Source organism: Cololabis saira, chromosome 15 (assembly GCF_033807715.1).
Source record: "Cololabis saira isolate AMF1-May2022 chromosome 15, fColSai1.1, whole genome shotgun sequence".
NCBI lineage: Eukaryota > Metazoa > Chordata > Actinopteri > Beloniformes > Belonidae > Cololabis > Cololabis saira.
The window spans coordinates 2,479,872-2,505,932 of NC_084601.1; the positions used below are offsets into that span (position 1 = coordinate 2,479,872).

At 42.5% G+C, this 26,061-nt stretch overlaps 2 protein-coding genes across 3 annotated transcripts in view; one reads left to right on the forward strand and one right to left on the reverse strand.

Annotated features, from left to right (window-relative positions):
- Window positions 1–13,411, forward strand: part of ext1b (exostosin glycosyltransferase 1b) — a 197,799-nt gene extending 184,388 nt beyond the window's left edge. The window contains exons 9-11 of the mRNA XM_061742107.1: window positions 4,705–4,865; window positions 6,546–6,717; window positions 9,055–13,411. Of these exons, the coding sequence (XP_061598091.1) occupies window positions 4,705–4,865; window positions 6,546–6,717; window positions 9,055–9,240 (519 nt within the window). The 3' untranslated portion in view covers window positions 9,241–13,411. The remainder of the gene's footprint in view (window positions 1–4,704; window positions 4,866–6,545; window positions 6,718–9,054) is intronic.
- Window positions 13,412–20,642: 7,231 nt separating this feature from the next.
- Window positions 20,643–26,061, reverse strand: part of med30 (mediator complex subunit 30) — a 64,806-nt gene continuing 59,387 nt past the window's right edge. The window contains exons 5-6 of one of the 2 annotated variants that reach the window (XM_061742110.1): window positions 21,566–21,701; window positions 20,643–21,267 (exon numbers count right to left, since the gene is read on the reverse strand). In XM_061742110.1, the coding sequence (XP_061598094.1) occupies window positions 21,606–21,701 (96 nt within the window). In that variant the 3' untranslated portion in view covers window positions 20,643–21,267; window positions 21,566–21,605. Of the gene's footprint in view, window positions 21,702–26,061 lie in introns of both variants that reach the window. The other variant, XM_061742108.1, reaches the window with a different exon arrangement.

Sequence of the window (26,061 nt, forward strand, 5' to 3'; positions counted from 1 at the left end):
AATTTCCACTTTTTTCTCAAACTTTCTACTTTTTTTCTCAAAATTTCAACTTTCTTCTCGACATTTCGACTTTTTTCTCAAAATTTCGTTATTTTTTTCTCAAAATTTCGACTTTTTTCTCGACTTTTTTCTCAAAATTTCGACTCTTTCCTCAAAATCTCTCAAAAACTGATATTTCCCCCTCTATGTTTTGAAAAATACCATCATTTACAGGAACCCGCATAAATACACTGTTATGGTGCTATGAGCAGCCAGACCTACAGGGGGCAGTGTAACGAGAAGATAAAGTCATGCTAGCCAATCAGAATCCTGGAAAAAACATCAACAAATGACACGAGTAACTTCCAGTTACTTCAAAGATGAAGGACAGTCTTTGGTTTGGAGTGACAGAGAAGTGGAGTTACTTTTAAGTGTGACTTTAGAATATAAAACAAGTAAAATACAAGAAAATATTAACGGTGGCCAAACTAATTGTAAACACAGGTCGCACTCATGACGCTGCACTGGAAAAACTCAAATCTTACCAGGAATATTTGTCTTATTTCTAGTTAAAATGTCTAATTTTTAGTAAAAAAAATCGCATAACAATTCATCAGCAGAGTCATCACCAGATAAATAACTTTATAACTTTACCGCAGCACGGTTACGGAGCTGCAGCACGGTTACGGAGCTGCAGCACGGTTACGGAGCTGCAGCACGGTTACGGAGCTGCAGCACGGTTACGGAGCTGCAGCACGGTTACGGAGCTGCAGCACGGCTACGGAGCTGCAGCACGGTTACGGAGCTGCAGCACGGTTACGGAGCTGCAGCACGGTTACGGAGCTGCAGCGCGGCTACGGAGCTGCAGCGCGGTTACGGAGCTGCAGCGCGGTTACGGAGCTGCAGCGCGGTTACGGAGCTGCAGCGCGGTTACGGAGCTGCAGCACGGCTACGGAGCTGCAGCACGGTTACGGAGCTGCAGCACGGTTACGGAGCTGCAGCACGGTTACGGAGCTGCAGCACGGTTACGGAGCTGCAGCACGGTTACGGAGCTGCAGCACGGTTACGGAGCTGCAGCACGGTTACGGAGCTGCAGCACGGTTACGGAGCTGCAGCACGGCTACGGAGCTGCAGCACGGCTACGGAGCTGCAGCACGGCTACGGAGCTGCAGCACGGTTACGGAGCCGCAGCACGGTTACGGAGCCGCAGCACGGTTACGGAGCCGCAGCACGGTTACGGAGCCGCAGCACGGTTACGGAGCCGCAGCACGGTTACGGAGCCGCAGCACGGTTACGGAGCCGCAGCACGGTTACGGAGCCGCAGCACGGTTACAGAGCCGCAGCACGGTTACAGAGCCGCAGCACGGTTACAGAGCCGCAGCACGGTTACAGAGCCGCAGCACGGTTACAGAGCTGCAGCACCGTTACAGAGCTGCAGCACCGTTACAGAGCTGCAGCACCGTTACAGAGCTGCAGCACCATTACAGAGCTGCAGCACGGTTACGGGCCTGCTCCTCCCTCTAGTTTGGATGTTTGTGTTTTCTCCGGGATCCTTCCCCGCGCAGCAGCACCATGGGAAGACAGATGTTGCTTTGAACAGCGTAAAATTAGATTTCATCAAAGCTGTTTGTGTGGATCAAGAAGCAGAAGAACTAAACGCACCGGTCTGACTCCTGAGAAGATCGGTGGACATTTTTTAGAAGCCAGGGGACGTCAAAGTCTGTACTAGTAGAAAGAAAAATGTAACTTTTAGTTGTTGTAGTTGTTTTTACTCAGAGCTCAGAGTCCGCTCCTTCACCAGGACGGTTGCTCATTGTTGTAGTTTCACATTCTCTTTAACAGTTTAACCCTGGTACTGTCTTTGGGTCAAAATGACCCAAATTAATTCTCTGTTCCTTCTTTCCTCCTGCTCTCTCCTTCCTTCTCCCTTCCTCTTTCCTCCCTTCCTTCATTTTTCCCTTCCTTCCTTCCTTCCTTCCTTCCTTCCTTCCTTCCTTCCTTCCTTCCTTCCTTCCTTCCTTCCTTCCTTCCTTCCTTCCTTCCTTCCTTCCTTCCTTCCTTCCTTCCTTCCTTCTTTCCTCCCTTCTTTCCTTCTTTACTCCCTTCCTTCCTTCTTTTTTCCCTTCTTTCCTTCCTTCCTTCTTTTCTCCCTTCCTTCTTTCTTTCCTCCCTTCTTTCCTTCCTTACTCCCTTCCTTCCTTCTTTTTTCCCTTCTTTCCTTCCTTCCTTCTTTACTCCCTTCCTTCTTTTTTTCCTTCCTTCCTTCCTTCCTTCCTTCTTTCCTCCCTTCTTTCCTTCTTTACTCCCTTCCTTCCTTCTTTACTCCCTTCCTTCTTTTTTTCCTTCTTTTTTTCCTTCCTTCCTTCCTTCCTTCCTTCCTTCCTTCCTTCCTTCCTTCCTTCCTTCTTTCCTCCCTTCTTTCCTTCTTTACTCCCTTCCTTCCTTCTTTTTTCCCTTCTTTCCTTCCTTCCTTCTTTTCTCCCTTCCTTCCTTCTTTCCTCCCTTCTTTCCTTCTTTACTCCCTTCCTTCCTTCTTTTTTCCCTTCTTTCTTTCTTTCCTCCCTTCTTTCCTTCCTTACTCCCTTCCTTCCTTCTTTTTTCCCTTCTTTCCTTCCTTCCTTCTTTCCTTCCTTCCTTCCTTCCTCTCTTCCTCCCTTCCTTCCTTCCTTCCTTCCTTGACCTGAAGACAGCACAAGGGTTAACAGCTTTTCTTTTAATATGACTTTAATATGACAAACATATTCTTTTGTTTTGTAAATGTTGTGTATGAAACCTATAGGCTATTTTAGATTTATGCCAAAACCGAAAAGAAAAGCGGCTTGAACGCAGAGTGGATGTTTTTAAAAGTATTTTCTCAGTGTAGCATCATGTTGAAATACAAAGGAGCTGTTTCAGGAGACGTGAAGGCTCTTTTCTTCTGTTTTAGTGTAATAATGTGAGTTTGTTTGATCACCAGAGTGTGCCGGCGGCTGCTTGGGAAGCTGCTCTTATTTGATGACGTTCTGCCTCTGTTGTACTTTCACTAAAGTATATTTGAGTGTGCATTTCTTTTGTTGGTTCTCCCTGTAGTGCTTTTCATTTCCTCCATGCTTTTCTTTTCTTTCCTCTCTTTTATTTTTTTAAACACAGTACACCGTAAATATAGATTTGCCGCTTTGATTAAATGAAAAAGTAAAAGCTTGCTTTAACTTTTCTTGTTTTTTTTAAACAGAAATATGTCAAGGGAGTAGGAAAATGTGCTTTTCTTGTTTTAGCTTTACTATTAGTATTTAATGGTGTTATTTGTTAAACAATGGAAGGATTTAGTTTGTCTTTTGTTGTTGATATGAACGCTGGTATGGAAGCTGAGGATCCAGCAGAACCTTTACTGGTCCGGTCTAGAACGGGTACAAAAGCTTTGAAGGGACAGAAATAAATGGAAGAAACCTGCTAGAAACGATCGTCTAGTACCAGGGCTCGGCAACCCGCGCCTCTAGAGCCACATGTGGGATTTAGGGCCGCCCTAGTGGCTCCTGGAGCTTTTTCAAAAATGTTTGACCTTTTTTTTTCCTTTTTTCTTTTTTTTCTTTTTTTCTTTTTTTTCTTCTTTTTTCTCTTTTTTTCTTCCTTTTTCCTTTTTTAATCTCGCCATTTCGACTTTTTTCCCGACATTTTGACCTTTTTCTCAACATTTCGACTTTTTTCTTAACATTTCGACTTTTTTCTCGAAATTGTACTTCAACATTAATCTCGACATTTTGACTTTTTTCTCGATCATCATGAATCTTCCTCCTCTAAAATATTATTTTAATTTTTCTCCTGTCTGGCTCTAATACTGTTCTGTAGATTCCCGTAACAAAAAGAGTCATATGGAAGACATTAGCAGCTACATTTGCAGCCGAGTACCAAGTTATAACTAATATAGATACCTGTACATATAGATTCGACATTTCAACTTTTCTTTTTGAAGTGCATAATGAAAAAAAGAAATCTTCCCCCAGTTCTAACTAATATAGATACATGCAGCATGTGTTGTCTTCATTCTAAGGCTGATACAAGACTTTTCATTTTTTGCGGCTCCAGACATATTTGTTTTTTTGTGTTTTTGGTCCAATATGACTCTAAAACATTTTGGGTTGCCGACCCCTGGTCTAGACCAAAGTACCCAAATTTGTTCAGACAAAACAATATGGTGGTACAGTACTTTTTTTTTTTCTTTTTCCTTTCCTTTTCGATCTCGACATTTTGACTTTTTTCTCGCCATTTCGACGTTTTTCTCAACATTACGACTTTTTTCTCGAGATTGTACTTCAACATTAATCTCGACATTTCGACTTTTTTCTCAACATTTCGACTTTTTTCTCGACATTTTGACTTTTTTCTCGACATTTTGACTTTCTTCTCAAGATTGTACTTCAACATTAATCTTGACATTTCGACTTTTTTCTCGACTTTTCGACTTGTCTTTTTGAAGTGCATAATGAAAAAAAGAAATCTTCCCCAAGTTCTAACTAATATAGCTACATGCAGCATGTGTTTCTTCATTCTAAGGCTGATACAAGACTTTTCATTTTTTGCGGCTCCAGACATATTTGTTTTTTGTGTTTTTGGTCCAATATGGCTCTTTCAATATTTTGGGTTGCCGACCCCTGGTCTATGATGAAAAGAATCCATTGCTGGTGGCCGTGGCTTGTTTTAAATGTGAGGCCATTAAACGTGGAACCACATGTGTGTTTGTGTGTCTAGGTGGACTTTGCATTCACCGTGTGGCAGAGTTTCCCTGAGCGGATCGTGGGCTACCCGGCCCGCAGCCACTTCTGGGACAGCAACAAGGAGCGCTGGGGCTACACGTCCAAGTGGACCAACGACTACTCCATGGTCCTGACCGGCGCCGCCATCTTTCACAAGTACGACTCTGTACATGTTATTCTAATTCTCCACACTCCGCGACTCTGCTCCGCTCAACATCGTCCTATAGGGATCCAGTTCCACTCTCATCTGCTCTCAGTGTTCGCTCGTCTTCCCTTTGATGGGGCACTTTGAGGAAATGATCTGTAGATCATAAAGGAAATGTGATGTTCACTGGAGCTCAGCCTTTAAACGCTGAGTACGCTTTATCAAAAAATGTCAATTTGTCTGCTCGGCAGCCCCCTGCAGTTCGTACATTAGGTTAAAGTAAAGCCCTGTCAGCTTTGATACAGCTTCACTCTGCTGGGACCACACAGGTTCATTAAGGTGGAGTCGGCCAATCACCACAGCCCAACGCTGGATCGCTTCCAATGAGCCGGACGATCAGTCCATGCAACATGAACAGCTACATAAAACAATTATACCGGCCATAACCTCCAATCTAACTGTTGCTTTGACCGGTGATACTTAAAACATTTGTTATATCTGACATATTCAGGCGTTAATACAAAAACAATCTTATTTTTGAGTGTGAATGAAATTCCCCCCATCAAATGAAGTCTTGTGTAGATGTGTCTCTAACCAGCCACCTCTTCTGTGTTCATCCTTCATCAGCTTCTGTTATCACCAGTGTTGGGACTAACACGTTATTTAGTAACGCGTTACAGTAACACCGTTAGTTTTGCAGTAACTAATACTCTAACGCATTACTTTTTAAATTCAGTAACGCAGTTACCGTTACCAAACGGTGCGTTACTCCGTTATTTCTGGCTACAGTGAAGCTTTATTTTCCCCACACGCGGAGACCAGAGGAAACGTAGTGTGTGTGCGTTCAGAAGCATGACGGTCATGAGCCAAGAGAAGGAGAGTTTCTCAACGTGGAGATATTGTCATTACACTAATCTCTCGTTTTTCGCAGGGGTAACGTTCCAAAAAGAACCCGTGATAAGTGAAATTCTTTTTACAATTATTATACAAGGCTTCAAACTGCAGAGATCAGCACCGCCTCACACGTATTCCTGCTCTTCTGAGCCGCTGCATCCCGGCTCTGTAGCGTCTTTTTCTCCTAAAGTCGCGGTGCAGGGGTGTTTTTACCAGAGAAGAAAATAGTTATGGGTCGTTGTTGTCGCTCTTTTTTCTTTTGGGCAAAAAGATTCTTATAAACCGACACCATGGATTATATTTGAGACTGTAATGAACGATTTATCAAAGGTCCCGTTCTTGAGCTGCTGCTGAAGCCCATATGCCGTTCTCAGCTTGTTGCTAAGCAACCAACGTTATTGACACAGGAAGTGAAGAAGCGGGGAGACTGTTTAGCCAATCAGAATGCAGAACACGATGCACAATGTAAATCCATACAGAACCTGCTGAAATGAAAAGATTATTTTAAATGCTCCCATTAATGCCCCTCTAGTCTTAACTTTTTGGTCTAAGTAACTGAGTTACTAACTGAGTTACTTTTTAATGGAGTAACTAGTAACGATAACTAGTTACTATTTTTCAGTAACTAGCACAACACTGGTTATCACTAAGTTCAGGATGTGGACAAACCTGCTGCTCCAGAGCTGAGGTTTATATTTATGGCTGGGTCTCTGAGAAGGAGCTCCATCTTGTGTCCTTGCTGTTAACTAATCTTTAAACCTGACTGAGACTGAGCAGTTCTTCTCTGTGTCCTGCAGGTACTATCACTACCTGTACACCAACTACTTACCCTCCAGCCTGAAGGGCATGGTGGACCAGCTGGCCAACTGTGAGGACATCCTGATGAACTTCCTGGTCTCTGCCGTCACCAAGCTCCCGCCCATCAAAGTCACGCAGAAGAAACAATACAAGGAGACTATGATGGGACAGGTAAGGGACTCATGTGTTCTCCACCACATCTGTCTTTCACTGGAACGTCACTTTGGATTTAAATTCCTTGTTAATAATACCTGTTCCTTTTAAAAGTCAGGAAAACTGGTTTGTATCAGGAAAGCTGGAAGGATTGAGCTAGTAAAAGTTTAACAGCGTTAGATAAGGAGCAGAGTGGCTGCGTAATCCCGCTTGAATCTGTCCTCCCGTTTACGATCCGTGACTAACGCTGGAGTCACAGTTTCCTTGAGTCGTGCCTTTCAGCTGGAGCCGACTCTGGAGTCCAATGAGTTATTCTCTTAAAATCCTTCAGTCAGAGCCGTGAGTACAAGAGACAAGCTCAAACTGAGACGAAAGCACACAGTCAAGTGACTTCTGCACCCGTGTGTCATGGTTTCTATGTTCATCCTTCCAAATATACACTCTGATGCTGCTGGTGATGAACTGAAGACGATGAAGTCAGTCGTCTCCTAATAATGGTTTTCTTCTGTCAGTGTGGCTTAAAGGGGATCTATTAATAAAAACAGGTTTTTCTTGCTTTAACATATATAAAGTGGTCTCCCCTCAGCCTGACAACTCAGAGAAGGAGGAAAGTAACTAAATTCTGCAGTGTCTGTACAGCCGCCCTTATGATCCGTCCAGTGTGATGTGGATCTACGAGCCAATAAGATTCTGCGCATTTTTGTTATGTAACCAAAATGTAAACCACGCCCACAACTATAAAAGCGTGTAACTGCAACAACGTCCGACTATCGTAGCACTGCGTGACATCGTCTCTCTGTCCATCTCCCTCCAGCAGCTGCCACTTTATTGAGGTTTTTGTAGTGAAATGAGGAGGAATCATAGAGATAACTTCTCATTTCAACTAACTGGATCAGCCGTTCCTCATCCATGACCGTTTCCTACAGCGCTTTCAACCGGCTTTCAACGTGAGCGGCAGGAAGAAAATAGAAGCAGGGCGACAAATGCAGGGCGACAAATGTTCAGCTCAAAACGGCGCTGCGTTGCTCGCGGCCAGTTAGGACAGTCCAATAAAAAATAAAGCAAATGGATGGATGGAATTGATTTTGTTGCTGACGCTCGCTCGCATCGCATGCAGTTAGGACACGGTAGAGTACGGAGCTGCTGCTCTTCTGCCCAGAGCGAGGCTTTGTGTCCTCCCCTGCTACACGTCATTCAGGCAGCCAATCAGCACAGAGCCTCATTATCATAGCCCCGCCCACTCAGAATCCCGCATAGATAATGAGGTTAGAGAATGGGAAGATAAAGACCTGGCTCAGAAGCTGAATTTCTAATTTATTTAGAAAAAACAATCAAAAGCTTGTTTTTAAGACATTCAAGGCCTGTTTAAAATAGATATTACATGCCATAATAGTTCCCCTTTAAGTTGAGTCATGATGAACTCAAAGCATGAGCTGTAACTGTGTTTCCATGTCAGACCAGTGAGGGAAAACCCAGTCCAGACAACTTGTTGACTCATATGTTTTCACCACATGCATAAACTTCCTAGAGATGACTCATCCTTATTAGACAAGGAGAATTGCATTTCCTTGAATGGAAATATTCTAACTTTGGGGAACAATTCAGCTCCCTGTCCATGTTTTGTGGAATATTCACAAGGAAAAAAATGTTTGATGGCAAATAAAAACATTTTTAAGGCTTTCCCATGGAAATATACAGGACTGTCTCAGAAAATTAGAATATTGAGATAAAGTTCTTTATTTTCTGTAATGCAAAAATGCAAAAAAAAAACAAAAATGTCATACATTCTGGATTCATTACAAATCAACTGAAATATTGCAAGCCTTTTATTATTTTAATATTGCTGATCATAGCTTACAGTTTAAGATTAAGATTCCCAGAATATTCTAATTTTATGAGATAGGATATTTGAGTTTTCTTAAGCTGTAAGCCATGATCAGCAATATTAAAATAATAAAAGGCTTGCAATATTTCAGTTGATTTGTAATGAATCCAGAATGTATGACATTTTTGTAATTGCAGAAATTACAGAAAATCACAATATTCTAATTTTCTGAGACAGTCCTGTATGCAGCACATCTGTTATCAAAACCAGTGGGATGGAGACAGGCAGTCACATCATGTAGTTCCACTTTGTCCCACTAGAGGTGCACTTTGTCTCAGGCCAGAGCCGAATGCATTAACTTTATCTTCTGCTGCCCCCACATGGTCAGAAGTGGTATTGCTACATAGAGTGGCTTTAATTTTCAGATTGTGAGACCTTAAAATGTTTGAGTCTGCACAGAATCCTCTGCAATGACAAAGGAAAATCCATTTCTGATCTAAACCAGTCGTCTCTTGTCTCCCCCCCCCCAGTCTTCCAGGGCGTCCCGCTGGGCCGACCCGGACCACTTCGCTCAGCGGCAGACGTGCATGAACAAGTTCGCCAGCTGGTTTGGCACCATGCCACTCATCCATTCCCAGATGAGACTGGACCCCGTACTCTTTAAGGACCAGGTCTCCATCCTCCGTAAGAAATACAGGGACATCGAGCGGCTCTGACAGGACCGACGCCCCCTGGGGGGAGAGCCCACGCAGGGGGACACGTGAGAGAGACACTGTGGGGGAATAGGAACAGTGGAGACTACAGGAGGACGGACAGGGAGAGACTCTGCTCCGTCTTCCATCAGCACATTGCCAATAACCGCAGCGCCGCCGCTGCCAGGACTCCACGCAGGAGGGGACGGGGAGAAAACAAGCAGATGGCATTTGGATATGGACGGAAAAAATGTAAACACAGACTGACAAAGATGAGTACACAAAGTGACGGACATGCCAAACAGTACTGTATGTTTCACAAATGTGCAAACACGCAGCGCACACTACTGACGACCAGAACTATTGGATAGAATATTTTTTTGTACTACGTGAAAAAAGGATGGCTTTTCCTGCTCTCTCTGCACACGCAGGACGGTAGAAGAGGGAAGGTGTCAGCGATTCCAAACCTGGCAACACACGAATCCTACCGGTCGCCCCTAGCAACCCCTTCCTCGTCAGCATCAGGACATGTTAGTGGACTCATTACCAAACTCCTGCTTTACAGCCGGGGATTCTTCTTCAGAGTAAAAGAAAAGGTAAAAGGAAAAAAGGAAATAAAAGCTAAACCGCGGTGTTGGTGCCGTCGTTGCAGAGATGCAGCCTGGAGTCTGAAACTGGTCCGGCCCGTGCTTTCCTCAGCTCATTCCTCTGTTGATATTGCTGTTTCTAATGTTGTATCTGACTCAGTTTTCCCAGGGATGCGTTACAAAAACATCTTATTTCATGTCACATTTTCCTTTCATACTTGCCACAGCAGTTGTACTTTTCTCATCTTTTTTTCCCCCAGTTACCTTCATCATCCTTTATTTCCCTGTTCAGCCTCACTGTACTTTCACTTATCTGTGTGTGTGAGTGTGTGTGTGTGTTTGTGCTGAATGTACAGAAGCTTGAACAGTTGGCTCATCCAACCATAAGCTCCAGCCGAGTATATTGTCCCTCGGTTGAAATGAGTGAAATGAACATTTCTAGATGAAATGGAGTGGAACGTTGCATTCTAACCCAAACTTTCGTCAATTTTCTTTCTTTTTCCGTTTCATTTCTTCCTGCACGGTCTCTGAGCACTGTCCTTGCAGGCAGAAATGGAATAGATAAATAAATAAAAGAAAGCCCAGCGTGTCAGCAGTGACCAGCGTGGTCTTAGAGCTTGTAGAGATGTTGAACGTCGAGTGCATCAGTGCCATCCTGACATCAGGATCAGCCTTCACAATCGTTTCTTGCACGTTTGCCTACATCCGTTTGAGATGCCTAGACGCTCTAATGTTGATATATTCTCCTCATGAGTCCACTTTAGTGCTCCCGTTGCCATATTTCCCCCCTCCACATATCAGACGACCTCAGAGCCGTTAAATTTATGAAGACTTTCTCCTCCATTTGTCAGACGGATACATTTAGGCTTCAATTAACTAAACCGATATTGTTTAGAGAGCTGTTTTATTCCTAGGGGACAAGCCATTTATAAAACCCTGCACATTATGGACTATTGTGTTGTTAACAAATGTGACCCTCTGCCTAATGCCAGCCGTGGGGAAGGGGGGGATTCATCCTGCTAATGTCCTGTGTTCAATCCAGCCTGAATATCTGTCGCCTCCACACTAGGGCTGGGCGATATGGACCAAAAGTCATATCTGGATATTTTCTAGCTGAATGGCGATACTCGATATATATCGATATTTTTTCTGTGCCATAATTGGGGTTTCCCCCAAAGCATTATAGCATAGCATCTCTGTTAGCATCTCTGTTAGCATATCTGTTAGCATCTCTGTTAGCTTAATTTTTTTCTGAGGCAAACCCTTAAAAAAACAGTCAGTTTTAATACAAAGCCTCGTGCCAAATGTCACACAGGTTCCTTTATTAACAGAGGTCTGCACAATATCAAAATGTATAAAACAAATGAAATAAAAATAAACTGCCTGCATATATAGAATAAAAATGCTTCTTGAATAAAATAAAAAAAATATCTCTTTCCTGCATAACAATTAAATTAAAATACACTGTGCAATTAATACAATGTAGACAGTAACAGGCAGACTTTTCCACTGAGGTTGACAGTTGTGCAAATAAAAAAACATTTGTGCAAATCTCAATAAAACATTCAAGTCAATTTGTCACAAAATAAAAAAAAAAAAAAAGTGAAATCGATACAAACGATATTGTCTCGTACCATATCGCATTTGAAAATATATCGATATATATTAAAATCTGGATATATCGCCCAGCCCTACTCCACGCCGGCCCCTACTGGTTGCACCTTAAACCATCTCGCTGGTTTCAGACAAACAGATCAATGTGCCAGAATAACGGTCTCTCTCGCCCTGCGGTTGATGTTTCAGGGAGAGGAGGTGTCGGAGAGGAGAGGCTGGATCCACGCTGCCACGTTTAATCTGCACACACTTGAATAAAGGCAGCACGCTCTTAGTGGCCTTTCCCTCGGACAGGTTTTCAGCGTTAATGTCGGAGCCAAAACAATTCAGCACGTCCATCGCTTCGCTGTCATCATCAGTGTCGCATTCAACGCCACTTCTTTCTCCTTCCCATTGTTGAGTTGATGTAAGAGTTATTTCATAGCCATCACACATTCAGCAAGGCTGAACATATCAGGCCCGGCCAGGAGGACGATCAGACTCCCGGCTCTTCTTTGTTTTAAATATCAGGTTTGTATTTACAGAACATTCTGGGACTTTTAAGTTTGAAGTGAGATTAGTTTGCCAGCATGTATTTATCAATTACTTAGTGTGGAGATGCACAAAACCATCGCGAAAACAAAACGGAAACAAAACATCCCTCTTTTACTTTGCATCTGGCTGCAATTTCTTCTTCAAAAAGACAAAGTACTGTTTCATATCATGTGTGAATGTCTTTCTTTAATGTCCATCTCCATTACTGTTGTTGGTTATTTTAAGAGAATGTTGTCCTCCAGCGTCACGTCTTATTCACACACGGAAAGAAAACGCCACCCATTTCAAAAGCTCTGTCATCAGCAGTGTAAATAGATATTTATTTCCTACAAAAAAAAGAAGACTGGTGATGCAACAACCACAGTGAGACAGATCCTGCATCATTCAGGGGACTCGCTGGTGTTTATTTGGTCTGAAGCATTTTCTAAACGCTGTGCACACAGATGTCAATATACAGCTCGTGTTGTGTCTGCCTTTGCATCAGCTTTGTCTTTCCCAGGGAAACATCCATCACGCTCCGGGGTTTTTCTAAAGTAAGAGAGGGAGAACATTGGCAGTAGTTTTAACTCCAAAAGATTCCACACGCCAGTGTTTCAGAACTAGGTTGGGATGCACCATCTTGGCTCTTCACAGGAGTCAAATTTATAAAGTCCCGATAAAGAATAAACCATGTGACACGTGGGAAATAATAAGCAGCTGGGTCCGCTGAAGCAGATGGAAGCGCTCTCAGATTGTGCTGCAGCTTCCTCCCCTCATGCGTTACAGTAACGGCTCTGAGGCTGCGACACAGTCACGTCTTTCACGGCTTTGTAATCCAAAGTTTCCCATCAAACGGTCTGATGTGTGTTTGTGTAATCTGTACGTTAGGCTCCCAGGAAAAACATGGACGTAACGTTATGCAAGTCATTATCTTCATTCATTCGCAGGTGGAGAAAAGAAAAAAAAGTTCACCCAAAATGTGCCAGGCAGTTAGTTTTATCGCGGTGGTGGAATGTTTGCTTGAAACTAGTCTGTTCTTGATTTGTGCCTTTTTTTTTTTCTTTTTTTTTTTTGTATCAACGATTGAGTTGTTGCCGGCGAGCGCTCTGTTCCTGATCCCAGTAGAGAGGCAGCACCAGCGTGTGCTGGGGCTGAACATCCCTCCATCATACACTGGATGAGTCACAGCTTCCATCCTCATAACCACGGCCCAGTTTCATGTTGTGTTTGGACACTGTTGCCACGGCAACGACGCATGACCACTCTCTGTTTCTGATTATTTATCGGTAAGCGGCTGTATTACGTTGGTAAGAGCTGTCGATCTGCGAGGACTCTGATAAGCCCAGCTGTCCTGATGCCTTCTCCTCCCTCCTACCTTGTAATTAAGAGAAGACTTTTATAGAGGCCACAAATGAAATAGATAAATGCCAATTTTGTAAGAATGATTTATAAAAAAAAAATAAACTCGTATTTGATTATAACTATGTCTTTTGTGGTCTTTTCTCTTAAGTGTGTACGAATGCAATAAGTATTTTTGAAAAGGTTTGCTTTCTTATGGGGGCTGTTTTGTTTTAAAAAAAAAGATAAACCTCAATTCATTCTTGTAATTTTTTTTTCTTGGTTTAAATAGAAAAAAAAGCCATATGTTTAGTATTCTGGAGCCCAGGGAGAATTTAATCTTGCTCTGAGTTTAGCTGCTGAAGTTCAACTGGTTTGAGTGTGAAACGTCAGTTGTAGACTGACCTGAGCTGCTTTTTATTTTTATTTTATTTCTTTTTTTACTACTCCCAGGCAGCTTCAAAGAACTGAGCAGATTGTTGGGTTAGTAAACTGCACTCATGGAAAATTTTGTAAACTGTAAAAGAAAAAAAGAACAGAAAAGCTTGATCTACAGGACTGTCTCAGAAAATTAGAATATTGGGATTTTCTGTAATGCAATTACAAAAACTAAAATATGATACATTCTGGATTCATTACAAATCAACTGAAATATTGCAAGCCTTTTATTATTTTAATATTGCTGATCATGGCTTATAGCTTAAGAAAACTCAAATATCCTATCTCAAAAAATTAGAATATTCTGGGAATCTTAATCTTAACTGTAAGCCACAATCAGCAATATTAAAATAATAAAAGGCTTGCAATATTTCAGTTGATTTGTAATGAATCCAGAATGTATGACATTATTGTTTTTGTAATTGCATTACAGAAAATAAAGAACTCCATCACAATATTCTAATTCTCTGAGACAGTCCTCTACATCTTCAGTGCTTTAACTTGAATACAGTCTGAAAGCTGACAACGTACCATCACATCAGGCTGCATTTGCAGGATGACTTGATGAGATTTGATCTGTAAATTACAAACTGTCCTTCATGCATTATTAGTTTTTATAGCATCCTCAATGTAACTAATCAAAACAAATGCAGCCGGGCTGATTCTTACATAAGACAGGAGAGGTAAAACTGAAGAATCAATTACAGAGCCCCACCCACTTCTTTATAACATTATTAGACAGTGGTAAGTGTCAGCACCAGGGCCCATGGTTGGTTTGTGTGTGGAATAGTTTTTTATTAGTGTCATCATTTGTGACACAGCATGCTGTACTGCGACCTCTAGCTCAGCTGAGAGCGAGACAGTCCATTTGTACGGTAATAATAGTCCGTCAGCGCTGCAGTGCCCTCTGAGGAAGAGATGACCAGACCTGTGGACCTGAGGAGCTTTATTACTCACTCCTCACTACATTGCTGTTTCTCTTCTCCTCACGGCCCCACAGCCACATCTGTCCTTCTGCCTCTCTGATTCGGCCCCGCTTTGTTCTGAATTATTACATCTAATAGCGTCATGTATATGTGTGACCTTAGAGCACCCTGACCCTGAGCTGCTGTCCACTAGAACCTGCTCACGTTTAAACTCACACTTCAGATTTGTCTTTCTTTACAATTTATGAAACTTCTTAACCTTTGTGTTGTTTTCAGGTCAAGGAAGGAGGAAGAGAAGAAGGGAGGAAAGAAGGAAGGAAGGATGGGAGAAAATAAGGAAGGAAGGAAGGAAGGAAGGAAGGAAGGAAGGAAGGAAGGAAGGAAGGAAGGAAGGAAGGAAGGAAGGAAGGAAGGAAGGAAGGAAGGAAGGAAGGAAGGAAAGACGAAGGAAGGGAGAAAAGACGAAGGAAGGAAGGAAGGAAGGAAGAAAAGACGAAGGAAGGAAGGAAGGAAGGAAGGAAGGAAGGAAGGAAGGAAGAAAAGACGAAGGAAGGAAGGAAGGAAGAAAAGAGGAAGGAAGGGAGAAAAGAGGAAGGAAGGAAGGAAGGAAGGAAGAAAAGACGAAGGAAGGAAGGAAGGAAGGAAGGAAGGAAGGAAGGAAGAAAAGACGAAGGAAGGAAGGAAGGAAGAAAAGAGGAAGGAAGGGAGAAAAGAGGAAGGAAGGAAGGAAGGAAGGAAGGAAGGAAGGAAGGAAGGAAGGAAGGAAGAAAAGAGGAAGGAAGGAAGGAAGGAAGGAAGGAAGGAAGAAAAGAGGAAGGAAGGAAGGAAGGAAGGAAGGAAGGAAGGAAGGAAGGAAGGAAGGAAGGAAGGAAGGAAGGAAGGAAGGAAGGAAAGACGAAGGAAGGGAGAAAAGACGAAGGAAGGAAGGAAGGAAGGAAGGAAGGAAGGAAGGAAGGAAGAAAAGACGAAGGAAGGAAGGAAGGAAGGAAGGAAGGAAGGAAGGAAGGAAAGACGAAGGAAGGGAGAAAAGACGAAGGAAGGAAGGAAGGAAGGAAGGAAGGAAGGAAGGACGAAGGAAGGGAGAAAAGACGAAGGAAGGAAGGAAGGAAGGAAGGAAGGAAGGAAGGAAGGAAGAAAAGACGAAGGAAGGAAGGAAGGAAGGAAGGAAGGAAGGAAGGAAGGAAGGAAGGAAGAAAAGACGAAGGAAGGAAGGAAGGAAGGAAGGAAGGAAGGAAGAAAAGACGAAGGAAGGAAGGAAGGAAGAAAAGAGGAAGGAAGGGAGAAAAGAGGAAGGAAGGAAGGAAGGAAGGAAGGAAGGAAGGAAGGAAGGAAGGAAGGAAGGAAGGAAGGAAGAAAAGAGGAAGGAAGGAAGGAAGGAAGGAAGAAAAGAGGAAGGAAGGAAGGAAGGAAGGAAGGAAGGAAGGAAGGAAGGAAGGAAGGAAGGAAGGAAGGAAGGAAGGAAAGACGAAGGAAGGGAGAAAAGACGAAGGAAGGAAGGAAGGAAGGAAGGAAGGAAGGAAGGAAGGAAGAAAAGACGAAGGAAGGAAGGAAGGAAGGAAGGAAGGAAGGAAAGACGAAGGAAGGGAGAAAAGACGAAGGAAGGAAGGAAGGAAGGAAGGAAGGAAGGACGAAGGAAGGGAGAAAAGACGAAGGAAGGAAGGAAGGAAGGAAGGAAGGAAGGAAGGAAGGAAGGAAGGAAGGAAGGAAGGAAGGAAGGAAGAAAAGAGGAAGGAAGGAAGGAAGGAAGGAAGGAAGGAAGGAAGGAAGGAAGAAAAGAGGAAGGAAGGAAGGAAGGAAGGAAGGAAGGAAGGAAGGAAGGAAGGAAGGAAGGAAGGAAGGAAGGAAGGAAGGAAGGAAGGAAGGAAGGAAGGGAGAAAAGAGGAAGGAAGGAAGGAAGGAAGGAAGGAAGGAAGGATGGGAGAAAATAAGGAAGGAAGGAAGGAAGGAAGGAAGGAAGGAAGGAAGGAAGGAAGGAAGGAAGGAAGGAAGGATGGGAGAAAATAAGGAAGGAAGGAAGGAAGGAAGGAAGGAAGGAAGGAAGGAAGGAAGGAAGGAAGGAAGGAAGGAAGGAAGAAAAGACGAAGGAAGGAAGGAAGGAAGGAAGGAAGGAAGGAAGGAAGAAAAGACGAAGGAAGGGAGAAAAGACGAAGGAAGGAAGGAAGGAAGGAAGGAAGGAAGGAAGGAAGGAAAGACGAAGGAAGGAAGGAAGGAAGGAAGGAAGGAAGGAAGGAAGGAAGGAAGGAAGGAAGGAGGGAAGGAGAGAGAATTAGGTCATTTTGACCCAAAGACAGTACTAGGGTTAAAAGTGGGCGGTGAAAACGAAGCTTCACCTGTTTCTTATCAGAACCCACATGTGACGACTAAAACAGAAAACAAAGACAATGAAAACGCTTGAAACCTTTCCAGTCACACCCACTCCCCCTCATGCTGCAGATATCTCCCTGCATGTGAAGGTGAGAGCTCTGTTTCAGGGCTCTGGCTCTGCAGGAGGAGTGTTTGGACGTGGTACGGTTGCACGGTGCAGGATGAGCAGAAACTGTCATTTATAATCCAGAAAGTCAAAGACGTGAGAGAGCAGGATCTGACCAGAACAACTGAAAATAAGCTGCAGATTCAGTAAAGCTGTCGTCATATTTCATCTGCTGATTATCCTGGACTGTGCTAGCCATGAGTAAATGAAAAGGAAACAAACGGTGATGTTATGTTATGTGGGTGTGTCACCTAACATTTGGGACTGGACCTTGTTAACTGAAGAAAGTATTTTTTCACTGGATTAATATTAATCAGTAGACAAAACAAAAGCCTTGATTTAATCTTTTAACTTGTTGTAATCTACTGAACTGATTGTATCTAACGGGTTATGTCGATAGATTAACAAGAACTTTACCTTTTTAATGAAATGCTGCATGTGCACTTAACTGCTCCCAGACTTGTGAACGTCACAAAGTTGTGCAAAAAAACAGCTGCCATTCTGCTGGCAAGCTGATTTATAACAGGATAGATACGTACAAAGCCTTTTTGTCTTTTCAAGATGGAGAATTATTTTTATGGAGCTTGTTGAGGATTCAAGAAAAGAGGGGATTTCTGCCTCTTACAATCTCACAGCTGCAGGGAAATGCAGCCTTTTCAGTTTTTTTGCACAGTATCATTTTCAGTGTGAGTAGGAACTTCAAACTTCTGCGGCCTTGTTTACACTACACAGTCGCCATCTTTCAACAATGACTATCACGATGAAATAAATCTGTACAAAGCTTGCCTTGAGGCTACTTTAGCCTTATTCAAACAAACAACTGGCAGCTAAAGGCACAGCAAGTAAATCTAGACTTTTCACACAGAATGCGACAAAAGGTGCTGCAGCAATGCAGAGCATGATGATAATACTTTACTCTCTGAACATTAAAGTGCTGTGGTATCCCCTTAAAATAAGATGAGACTATTTCACACTGTCTGACATTTGTTACCAGCTGAAATACAGCAATCACGCACATTATTAAAGGGGACCTATTATGAAAAACGCGTTTTTTCTTGTTTTAACATATATAAAATGGTCTCCCCTCACCTTGCCAACACAGAGAAGATGGAAAGCAACTAAATTCTGCAGTGTCTGTACACCCCGCCCGGCTGAATCTTCCAGTGTCATGTGACTTTTACGAGCCGTTCAGAAGTCGGCCTCCTTTCTGTTCATGGTTTCAGATCTTCCAAGCACCTGAATCTGTTCAACGACACCTTCAGAAGATGCACGGTCCTTCCTTGAGCCAGCAATAGTGCATACATGTTATTTATATACAACTTATGTTCTTTTATTTTTTTAACAATGAAGTTGCCATTTGTGAAGATTCAGTGTTGTGATTTCTTTACAGTTAACATGATTCATTTGTCTTGTAACATTAGAGATGAAATGATGAGGAATCGGAGTAAATAACTGTGGTGTACCTGTTTAGAATTCAATTAAATCTTCCTGTGTGAAGACGAAACTGTCTGAAACTGTTAAACTCTCTCTGTCCACACTGAAACCGTTAAACTCTCTCTGTCCACACTGAAACCGTTAAACTCTCTCTGTCCACACTGAAACCGTTAAACTCTCTCTGTCCACACTGAAACCGTTAAACTCTCTCTGTCCACACTGAAACCGTTAAACTCTCTCTGTCCACACTGAAACCGTTAAACTCTCTCTGTCCACACTGAAACCGTTAAACTCTCTCTGTCCACACTGAAACCGTTAAACTCTCTCTGTCCACACTGAAACCGTTAAACTCTCTCTGTCCACACTGAAACCGTTAAACTCTCTCTGTCCACACTGAAACCGTTAAACTCTCTCTGTCCACACTGAAACTGTTAAACTCTCTCTGTCCACACTGAAACTGTTAAACTCTCTCTGTCCACACTGAAACCGTTAAACTCTCTCTGTCCACACTGAAACCGTTAAACTCTCTCTGTCCACACTGAAACCGTTAAACTCTCTCTGTCCACACTGAAACCATTAAACTCTCTCTGTCCACACTGAAACCGTTAAACTCTCTCTGTCCACACTGAAACCATTAAACTCTCTCTGTCCACACTGAAACCGTTAAACTCTCTCTGTCCACACTGAAACTGTTAAACGCTCTCTGTCCACACTGAAACTGTTAAACGCTCTCTGTCCACACTGAAACTGTTAAACTCTCTCTGTCCACACTGAAACCGTTAAACTCTCTCTGTCCACACTGAAACTGTTAAACTCTCTCTGTCCACACTGAAACCGTTAAACTCTCTCTGTCCACACTGAAACTGTTAAACTCTCTCTGTCCCACTGAAACTGTTAAACTCTCTCTGTCCACACTGAAACTGTTAAACTCTCTCTGTCCACACTGAAACCGTTAAACTCTCTCTGTCCACACTGAAACTGTTAAACTCTCTCTGTCCACACTGAAACTGTTAAACTCGCGGCCAGTTAGGACATTCCAATAGAAAATAAAGCAATGGAATTGATTTTGTCGCCGAAGCTCCCTCGCATGGGACACGCTTTATGTACGCAGCCGCTGCTCTTCAGCCAGAGAGAGGCTTTGTTGCCTCCTTTGCTACATGTCCTTCAGGAAGCCAATCAGCACAGAGCCTCATTATCATAGCCCCGCCCCTCAGAATCCCTCATAGAGAAGGAGGTTAGAAGCGGTAAAACTAGAGACATGGCCCACAGGCTGAATTTCTGTTTTATGTAGAAAAAACAATCTTTTGATTGTTTTTAAGACATTCAAGGCCTGTTTAAAATATACATTAAATGCCATAATAAGTCCCCTTTAAAACTTGCTGCCTTATGTGTAAATGAGATTTAGCAGTCCCGTGACCCATGTGGGGGATTAAGCGGGAATAGAAGATGGATGGATGGATGGGTGGGTGGGTGGGTGGATGGATGGATGGATGGATGGATGGATGGATGGATGGATGGATGGATGGATGGATGCAGATTCAGCAGACGTGGCTACAAGTTTCCATTACTGATGATCCAGATTGTCTCTGTTTTTCTACAACCTGGCAGTGGTTTTTATGTTGTGGTTGTTCATTGCACGTTAATATGCTCATATTAGTTTCCAACACTGAGGTTTGGACAGATACAGAAAGTGCAGTTGAAGATGAACTACATGTCTTCCAAGGATGTGTGTCCACATATCTATCTGCAGAACCATCTGTTTGCGTCCACAATAAATGCACGATGTATCGTGACCTTGCTGCAAACACGTCGCTGGTGAATAAATGGAAATGGCTGCTGTTAATGAGGAAACGTGCTGTGTGCATGTATGAGTGGAGCGTATGCAGAGAAGACTCATGGGAGTTGAATCTTTTGCTGTTTTTTTCTAACACTTAAACTAAATTCTCCTAAAATATTTATCATTTGGAACTACAACTGCTAAAAACACTCTATTCATCAACGTGGTCACACTCTCTTCCAGCTGCATTTCTAACACTTCATTACATTACTCTGCACACAGATGAAACACAGATGAAAAAATAATAATTACACAAAATGACACAGGCATCGTTTTTTCAAATCACAAGAAGATTTATAGTTCATCAGACTTCTTAACATGGAGTTGTAATTGCATGTCGGGTCCAATCAGAGCAGAGCAAAGATGACTTTACAGCAACTTTAAAAAGGCAGGCAGCAATAATTCATGTTGGCCTTACCTCCATGAGGACATATCACATTTTAATCTACACCTTCAGATGTTTCTATAACTAAAAAATAGGCTTGTAATAGATATGCAGTTTGAGGATTAAATAGAATATATCAATATGTCACTACAGCCTTCTATTAAGATAGTAACTAGAAATAGATAAAACTTATAAACTGTGATTAATTAGGACTCATAATGATTGAAATGTAGAACGTCGAGGTAGACAGAATATTTTATTTTCTGCCATCACACACATCCTGATGTCTGAAACCTCACCTGCCGTCTTCATTTAGCTCCTAATTGTCCTTTTATTGCGACACATCTTCTGGTAGAAGCAGGCCGGGGTCGCCAAGGTTCCAGTTCTTGTGCAAAGTGCAAACTCAGCCGGTCTGTGGTAGCAAGCCCCATGTCCAGTTTCTGACCCCGTCCTCCAGTCGTGTTTGTATTGAAGGTGTTTTGTTATGTGTGTAAGCGTGTGTGTGTGTGTGTGTGTGTGTGTGTGTGTGTGTGTGTGTGTGTATGTAAGCGTGTGTGTGTGTGTGTGTGTGTGTGTGTGTGTGTGTATGTAAGCGTGTGTGTGTGTGTGTGTGTGTGTGTGTGTGTGTGTGTGTGTGTGTATGTAAGCGTGTGTGTGTGTGTGTGTGTGTGTGTGTGTGTGTATGTAAGCGTGTGTGTGTGTGTGTGTGTGTGTGTGTGTGTGTGTGTGTATGTAAGCGTGTGTGTGTGTGTGTGTGTGTGTGTGTGTGTGTGTGTGTGTGTGTATGTAAGCGTGTGTGTGTGTGTTTGTGTGTGTGTGTGTGTGTGTGTGTGTGTGTGTGTGCGGCTCAGCTCCTCACAGCCAGCATGGAGTTAATCTCCCAGACGAGGTTGCGGAGTTGGTCCATGATCTGCTTCAGTTGTTGGTTCTTCTGTTTCAGCTTCTGCAGGAACAGAAAGAACAGAGAGACACCAGTAAAATCATTGTACATTACTGTCCTGATTCTTGTACTCGCATCTTAAAATTGACTACAATCCTGAATAGCTTGCTATGAGACAAGTATTGTAATGAGTTTTAATATTCAAAGACTACTAAGACACTTCAACTGACGGAAGTTAAAACAGTTTCAGCAGAAGCACATTTCTGCAGATCCTGTACTCAACTTTAATACTATAAAAATCAAATCCTACATACAAACAGGGGTGAAGGTAAGCCGGTACGATCCGGTACTCTGTACCACCAAAAGATTCAGTGCCGGTACTCAGTACCGGGAAAAAAAACAAACAAATTATTGACAATAATCTTCACATACAGCGGGTCTCAAACTCTCGATTACTCACACCAAAGACGGCGACGCCGACCGCTCAGCCAAATGCCTCAGCTCTGATTTCGATTGGACATAGTTATATCTATTTACCACAACCATTTATTGTTCACGTAACGTTACTTTTTATTTTTTCACGACCAAACCACGCACTTTATTTATGTCATTTGCACCGACGGGCAAGGACAAAAAATAAATGATTCCACCAAAATTCCAAAGATTTTTGTGGTTGGCTGACACATTACAGCATATTTGTGATTGGTTTTCATTCCTCTTTTCAGGAAAAAAAAGAAAAAAGTGGCAAAAATGTTGAAGTAACATTTTTTTTTTATATTTTAAGTGTTTTGCTTTGATGAAAAAAAAGCTTAAGAAGTTATCTTCCATTTCAATGCACACATGTAAGAAACATTTTGAGACATTTTACTCATCATCATCTCTTCTTTCATGTATGTGCCCAATGTTCTGAAAATTCAAAGACAGAGACTTGTTAACTGTTCAGCTGCTGATGAATTTAACTGTAAACTTATTCTAATTTGAAACAAAACACATTCTTATGATTTTGAAAGTTTTGTCAACATTTACAAATTATTCTGTGACAATCCTTGGTCCGGACTGGCCTTTATTTACACCATTTAAATAAATCATTTGCTATAGGCCTACACAGTGTTAAGTGTTTCTTATTTCTACACCATGCAGGCATTAAAAAATGGAATGCGTGTTCAGAGATGAAGAAGCTGGTGATGGGAGGAGAACAAGCCATGAAGGTTGGGGTTGTAGTACCAGCAAGAACTTTAATCTACTTTCACCCCTGCAAACAACACAAAGTTTTTTCCTCCTTTGAATTTGCAATATACAGTAAAATTCCCACTTACAACTAAACCTTTATAAGTTATTCAGTTGAATTTATTACATATTTCAGACGAGACCTAATTATTAGGACTTGTTGTTTGGCTACTGCCATTACAAAATAAATGCTTCTCTTGTAGGAGGGGTTTTATCTATAAAACTTTTGTATTAGTCCAATTTATTAGGAAATCAAATGAAATATTAAAGACAAATCTGGTTCATGCTGGCTTGGCTGCACTTCTGCGTCGGCTACTACAGATCCAGACAAATACATGCTGCCATCACCCCAGGAGCAGATCTTTATCAATATTTATTTAGCCACCTAACAAGCATGTTTTTTGGGCAGTGTGATGAAACTGAGCACCCAGGGGTGCTAGCAGTCTTCTAAACCCAGGTGTTTCAGGACCACACTTCAAACAAAAGGCTGCATAGTCTCATTTAAAAGGTCCCTTTGTTACTCTTTTCCTGACTTTCATAGGCTCCACCTTCACTGAACCTGTAATATACTCACTTTCCAAGCTGTGTAGCTGTTGTTTTCATGGCTGCACAATTAATTAAGCATTAAAGGAAAGTTTTGAAAGAGCTTTTCCTTTTTACAAAATGACTTTGTGCTCACACAAGTAGAATTTGTATGCAGGTTGGTCCTCTAAATGCCAAGAGCAGATGAATCCAGCGTGTACATCTAACCCATATGGAGTCAGCCCTGCAGCACATTAATTGGAGTTGTTCTGTTCTGGATATCAGCATCAGGAATCTGCAGAATCTTTTAAGGGTTTTGGGATCTACAAGTATTTATGTATATACATTTATGTCTGATACCACTTCATTTTTATAAACAATCCCCCATATAATCATTGCTACTTTAAAATCTGCCATACAACTACCTGTTTTGAGTTGAACTAGCTATGTAGCATGAGCATAATATCTGTAATATGATATTATTTTACAGTGGATTGTTCTTTATGAAAGGCTGCAGTTCCCAGGTGTGGCCTGACAATCGCTACATGTGACATGAGCAACCTTACAGTACTTTTAAGGATCAATAAGGTGAAAGACTACAAGGACTTCATTAAGTCAAAGGTGAAAATGGAAGAATCTTAGCAGCAAACTCTGGAGTTCACAATTTCCCCAAACAAGCCAGAATGTGGCAGGAATCTCTGGATTTGCTGCTAGTGTATTGGTGGAAGCAGAGGAGAAGGACGGCTGAGGGGGCTAAGATGCAGGAAAAGCATTGGGCCACCTGTAGTATAAGTATACTTGTAGTTCTCGAGACCAGTGTTGGTCTCAAGAACACTTTTTTGTGGTCTTGGTCTTGTCTCGGTCTCGGGTCTCGCCGTGTCTCGGACTCAGATAATTGAGATGCCATTGAACACACCAAGGTGACAGAATCTTGTGATAACCAGTTTTTCCTCTTGTTAATGTACAGTTTTGTAAACTATTTGTATTATCTGCATAGTGTGTCTGTATTTAATTACAGTATTGTGTTCCTAATGGCCTTGTTTGAATAAATATATGGCATCATTGGCTTTTGAATAATATTTGCATATCGCTGTGATGGATTAAGCATTAGGTCTATTTCAGTCATGCTGATATACAGTGTAATTTGGCTACTATAATGGTAAATAATGCAATTATTTCAAGTCGGTAATTGTGTGTATCTTTAATATTTAAAGGAGCTTTAGGCTCCTTTTAAGAAAGACTCTATAGCGCCACCCTTCGCCATGACGGCCGTCGGGGGTACTGCAGCCAACAGCGAAGTCGGCACGGGAGAACGGGGAGAACGTGCATGCAGCGTCATGTGACGTCACATCCGCAGCCCAGCGCGGGGAATTCCGCTCACAATTGCAGCACATTTTGCAGCACACAGCCTGTTCAAGGCAATGGAGAGATACACTAGAGGGATCATAAATCCTGCCTCCATCCTGCCTCATGCTCCTTTAAAATTCACGTTTTTCATCTACAAATTAAGTACTAAATTTAAATCTTAAATTTACTTAATTTAAATCAGTAACATTTACTACTCATTAGACTTTTCTGAGGTGGAGGGGGGTGTTGGAGGCTGGTTATTCTGCTAGAGGACTTTGAGACTAGTTAAGTCCTTTCAATCCTTAAAAGCACTGGAGTCAATCCTCCAATAGTGTAGAAATAGCGGCGGTGCAGTCGCCACACATATCTGATCTCAGCTGATGGATGGAAACATTCTCACATCAGACATCCACTGTCTCTGTTTTATTGTGCTGCAGTTGAACACAACACAATATGTAAACTAAGCAGCTGAACCAGGATGGCGCTTATGTTCTACAACTTACACAAGATGACAAAATAACTTTTTTTGTCTCGGTCTTGGGACTAGCTGAACTAGTCCTGGTCTTGGTCTTGGTGTCAGTTTAGGCAGTCTTGACTACAAGTCTAAGGGCCAATCCCAATTCTCCTTCACTCGCCCTTCTTTTCTCCACTCGCACTTCTTTTCTTCCCTAAGCCCTAAAAAAGAAGGGGGAGATTTTAGGGCACTTGAGATCTAGGGCACTTGGCCCAGGTGCCTGTCCCAATTCTCCCCCTACCCCTCGTTTCCATCCCTTCACTGATCAGGAAGCAGAGAGCCAAAAGCTGTTTTAATTTCAGCTGTAGCGCTGTTAATATGGCACTTTATTAAGTTTTAATATTTTTTCAGGTATAATGGTAACCTTAAGATCCCCAACCGGGGCTCAGTTTATCCAAATAACGCCTGTTAAGAAATTTGACCCGATGTTTTCGGAGATGAGAAGAGCCGCCGGCCCCGGGGAGCAGCCTCAGCTCACAGCCCGAGAAGAGACGTGTCCGCCGGGCAGGCTGCTCCGTCAGCCCCGGGAGAGACACTCTCTCCCGGGACGCAGCTCTGTTGAGAATCACGCCGGCTGAAATAAATCATTTAGGAATATGTTGGTTTAATAGATTAAATCTAACAGTTGTAGCTACGCCTGTTAAGAAATTTGCTCCGAAATTTAGAGATTTCTGTCTGCCGGGTCCGGAGCTTGGGTCCGCGTTAAATCGACGCAGAGCCTACGGCGTAGGTTGCGTAACCTCCGCCGTAGGATCTGCGTTGGTGTAACGCGGAACCATAAATCCCTTTATTCTGGCGTGATCTTCCGCAACT